General features: G+C 36.9%; 1 protein-coding gene across 3 annotated transcripts in view; it reads left to right on the plus strand.

Moving 5' to 3' along the window:
* Nucleotides 1–2,573, plus strand: part of LOC106883755 (uncharacterized) — a 25,667-nt gene extending 23,094 nt beyond the window's left edge. For all 3 annotated transcript variants that reach the window (XM_052968604.1, XM_052968606.1, XM_052968605.1), the window contains exon 2: nt 162–2,573. In XM_052968604.1, the coding sequence (XP_052824564.1) occupies nt 162–682 (521 nt within the window). In that variant the 3' untranslated portion in view covers nt 683–2,573. The remainder of the gene's footprint in view (nt 1–161) is intronic.
* The last annotated feature ends 2,699 nt before the right edge of the window (nt 2,574–5,272 follow it).

The raw sequence follows: 5,272 nt of genomic DNA on the forward strand, positions 1-5,272 counted from the left end.
TGGGGGGGGGGGTAAATGTGAGATCTCTGGTCGTATTTTCCCACTGCTTATAACATTGTAGGAATTGACTTAACCGCCCCCTTCCCCGGGAAATTACTGACCTTGTCTCAGAATTTTAAGCCAATATTTCGATAACGAATATATATTTGTCTTTATTACAGATCTACTGAACTCTGAGCCCTTGATGATGGCCACAAAATCTCGTTTCACAGTTTCTCCGGTCAGTGCTAGTCAACAGGTCAGCAGGCAGAGCTACTCTGAAGATGACCGACAATGTTACCTGATGCAGATCACCCTTCATCCCGTCTATACAGGCAATCCGAATGAGCCCCTGCCTCACATCTGCTACAAACGCCTTCCACGACTCATTAACGGAATCCCTTTAGGGGCTGGTGTTATCAAGAACAATGAAATGGATCATATCCGCTGGCGTTACATTGAAGGGTTAAGTGGGGGAGGGCATGGCACCCAGACTTTCATTTCGGAACCAATGTACCGCGACGAAGCTGAAGATGCTAAAAGAAGCTTTAAAGACCGTCTTCTTAAACAATCTCGTTCTGTTTTTGGTGATGTTACTGTGAAAGTGTCTGTCATCCTATCCCAGTGTGTTCACTACGATGAGGAATTTTATATCAACGATGTTGCTGATACAATTAGTGATGGCTTGCACTTCAGAGATTGATTTTTCAGCAACGTTTCATGACTGGAAAACGTGAAATCCAGTGATTATCTTCCTTCGTCTTTCTTTTCCATTCCTCTTCTTCCCCACCCCCATTTTATTGCAGGTTTTGAATTGGTTTCTTTAAATTGAGGGTTTCTTTATTTTATTTTGGTTATTGAATTATCATTATGTTTGTTGTTGTTGTTGTTGTAACCATGAAACGAACGATTTTAATATACTAAAATACCCTGAGAAGTTGTTGCCATTGAGTTATCTCCCTTCTAAACAAATGCTTGGAGTACCGTTATTTCACACACACACACACACACACACACACACACCACTGAGGTTTACAAATCAGATGGCATTCACATGCAAAACAATAATTAAGTTTAATGTTAATTAAAAAATAGTAAACCACAGAAAATTTAGCTCGTAGGAGTCATTAAAAAATCTTAATAAGAATATTAAGATATTTATTAGCCATTAAGTGAACTTTGTCTTTTCTGCACAACATAATTATTCCTAATTAGACTAATCAATGCTCACTGCATTATATATGTTCACACTAACATTACTGTTTTTTTTCTTTTTGCCTTTGTGGATGGCGTCTCCAAGTAATCAAGCTCAATGATGTATTTAATTAAATATGCTAATTTTCACACCAACTCGTGAACAACATTGTAGATCTACATGGGGATGTCCCTTTACTATTTGAGCAAGTCTGGTAAAGGCTGTTGAATAACCAGACAAAAATATTGGGCGTTGGTTAATGTTTTTTTTTCTCCCCTTCACAACATAATTGTTTTCAATTAGTTTTAATGCTCTTGGCATTAAATATACTAACACTGCCTTAGGTCTTTAGTAATACCTGTTATTCCCCTGGGGTTAATAAAATACACACTCAAGACTTCTGTCCACTTCTGTATCAGCTTATAACCCAGATTGTCTTTTGAGAAGTTAATATTTACTGGAACATAGTATGGCAGCATCAATGGCTCAAAGAATGGTCACTATTCTTGTAATGTCTTAGATTTAATTTTGGTTCTCTAAGGTCATGAAATTGGCAGCAGAGTTATTAAGGTGCTAGATAAATACCTCATAGTATTGTAATGAGATTTTAGAGGTGGTTAGACCAGTGGTTCTCAACCAGGGTCCGTATGGTCCATTGGAGGTCCATGTAAGACTTTGTTGTTAAAATTTATCTGAAATAAATTGCTGATCTTTCTTTGATGCACCAAATATTTTAATAATTTTTTGAATACAATTCCTAATAGTATTGAATAATAAAAATATCAGGTTTTTTTTTTAAATATCGAATGCCTGCAAGGGTCCACCTGTCTCAGATTGGAATCAAAAAGGTCCACAGATTTCAAAAATGGTTGAGAAGCACTGGGTTAGATGAATGATGGGTTTTTTTGTTAATAGGTGGGGTTGTTTTAGGCTGTGTTGTTTCTCCATGTTCAACTAAGTCCATCTTGAATTTTTGATGAGATTATTTCCAACATTTGTTCAGTGGACGTCGTGTCAGTGGTAAGAAACTTTCAAGAGATCTGTAAGTTTCTATTGTTACTGGAATGGTCCTTCCAAGTCTGTTGTTGCTCGTATGTTGTTCAATGTAGTTAAAATGTGTTGTTGATCTGTGTAAATATTCTTCTCAAAGAACCCTGCTGAAGGTGGATTATACATGCAAAGAAAGTTAAAAGGAAAAAAGAAAAATCTATTACAGTTCCTGAAGAATTTGGTAAAACTGATGACAAAGTCGCATACCCTAATCAGTCAATATGTGACAAACCTTTGAAGATTCTGTTGTTTTTGTTATCTGTGATACGTTGTTTTGTTTCATGTCGATTTTTAAAAATTTAAATTTAAAGTTTTTAAAAATTAAATAAAGTCATTTTAACCAAAATAAGTTATTTGTAACAAAACCATCTTCTCTTTAAGAATTTGTTTTTCATTAAACTACGGAACTTGGTCGCATCTTTGTACCAAAGAGTCCAAAATATTTTTATAATATTCATTTTTCAACCTTCGAGATTCTTAATATTATTCCTGTTTCCCTCCAGGGTTGATTAAAAATTTTGGTAATTCTTTAACTGGTTCAATTAAGTTTTGCCCTAACACCATAAAGACACCTGACCTTGGTCATTTGGAATGAGGTGGGATAAAATATGTAACTAGTCTTACCTCCTGGGTTCAAATCTTACCAGAATCCACTTTGTCTCCTTTTGGAGGTTATTTAGAAATAAGTACCAGTAATATATGTGGTTTCTTGCATATTTCGAATGTCCGTCATCTAAAACATAGGGAAAAAAATTTCAAAACAGTTCAAAATTTTAAGGGGTGGGGGGAAAATTTTTTTTTTTTTTGCATATTTGTAATCTCCAACATCTTAAACGTAGGAATCTGAAAAAAATGCATTTTTCAGGAAGAGGTGCGAAACTGCATTAGCCCCATTATTTAAATATTCTATCTTATATCTTTTACTTGTTTCAGTCTTTAGACTGTGGCCATGCTGGAGTACTGCCATTTTTTTTTCAAATGTGGACAACCTGACAAATTGGAAAATGTGTCCCCCACAGTGAACATGAAACTTTGGTCAAGTTTTTAAATACCATTCTGGCATTCTTATGGTCAGGAGTGAAGGTAGTGCCCCATGACCCTTTACAGGGATTCTGATGCTGGTGGGGAGGGAGGGTATCCTCAAGCCAGAACCCTGACAATGGTAGACTCTGCTAAAGACACCCAAGGTCTCTGTTGCAGGTGTTAAACTGAGAAATGGATTAAGTCCTGCATGCAGGTAGGCCCTGGTGGGATTTAAACTCAGAACACACAAAGCTGGAACAACTACCACAAGGTATCAAGTCCCATGTTCTTATAATTCCAAGAATCTGCCTCCTTGGTACTTTATTATTGTTTGGGCTGTGGTGGAGCTGGCAGAATTATTACATTTAGCAGTATTTCATCCATCTTTACATTCTGAGTTTAAATTCCACTGAGGTCTTCTTTGACTTTCATCCTTCTGGGGGTCAATAAAGTAAGTACCAGTCATGTACTGGGGTTTATTTATAATAATGAAATTATTGTGTATAGTGCTCAGGTGCCCTACAACCCATCAAAGGTGCATGTACAGTACATAGAATTATGTACAAAAGTCAGGAAAGTGAGCAGTGTATGGGTCACGATATATATATGTGTGTGTGCATGTGTATGGAGGGGGTGGGGATATCAGGTGTAGTGTTGGCGAATTTTAGGAAGCATGGAGGTTTTAAAGGATGCAATGTCTCGGCAACTAACAACTGATGCAGGAAGTTTGTTCCATGCTTCAGTAACTCTGAGTGAGAAAAAATGTTTACCAAAAGTCATGGAAGCTGTACTGTTTTCTGACTTTGTAGGCATGCCCACATGTGTTAGACACATGAGGCTCAAAAAGGTGCTCAAGGTGGTTGTTGGTGTAATGGTTAATAATTTTCTGAATTGACTTAGTCCCTCCCTCAAACTTGCCAACATTTAAAAGCATTATTTTTAATTATTATTTAATTGACACAGAAAAGATGAAAGCCAAAATTGACTTTGGTGAGATTTGAACTCAGAATTCAGGGTCTGACCAAATACTACGAAGTATTCTGTCTAATGCCCTAACACCTCTTAATCTTCTAGTAATACCTTTTACAACACTTTATAATGTTTGCATGTGTTGTAAGATGCTTGCTTCCCAACCACTTGGGTCCAGTTTCAATCCCACCGCATGGTACCTTGGGCAAGTATCTTCTTCTGTTGCTTTCAGCCGACCAAAGCCTTGTGAATAGATTTGGTATGTTGAAACTCTGTGTGTGTGCCTTTGCTTGTCCTCTGCCACTGCTTGACAGCTGGTGTTGGTTTGTTTACATCCCTGTAACTTAAAAGTTTGGCAAATAGGCTGATAGAATAGCTAGGTATTGGGGTCAATTCATTTGATTAAATATTCCTCATTGTGATGCCTCAGCATGACCACAGTTTATTGCCTGAAACAAGTAAAAGATAAAATATAAAAGAATATACAGATGATGATGGTGATGGGCAACATTAATTACATTCAGTTCTAAAGTATTTTTATCTTCTTTTATCAATGTTGTTGTTGTTGTTATCAGTTATAGCATTGCTGCCATGGCAGCTGTTGTTTCTCCATTGAAGAAACATTTATTTTGGCTGGGTACAAGTCTTGTGTGTGTGTGTGTGTGTGTATACATGCAAGCTGGAACTTCAAGGTCACTGTCAACCTTTTCCTTGTAAAGGCTAATACATGCCCATGGGCATATGGTGTAGTGGTTAAGAGCGCGGGCTACTAACCCCAAGATTCTGAGTTCGATTCCAGGCAGTGACCTGAATAATAATAACGTCGAAAAATATCTTAGGAATGAGAACCCAGGTTCGAAATTTCCCCAAGACACCTGATGAAGGCTGGAGGGTATATCAGCCGAAACGTGTTAACAACAAACAAGATGAGGACAAATATCCATTGAATGTAAATAATGTAAATAATTCCTCATCTCTTAAATATAGAACTGTAAGGCTAATATATGTTCCCTACTAAAATATATTGTGTAATCCTTCAATTTAGAGTTAAGTTCT

This window comes from Octopus bimaculoides, chromosome 6 (genome assembly GCF_001194135.2).
Source record: "Octopus bimaculoides isolate UCB-OBI-ISO-001 chromosome 6, ASM119413v2, whole genome shotgun sequence".
Taxonomy (NCBI): domain Eukaryota; kingdom Metazoa; phylum Mollusca; class Cephalopoda; order Octopoda; family Octopodidae; genus Octopus; species Octopus bimaculoides.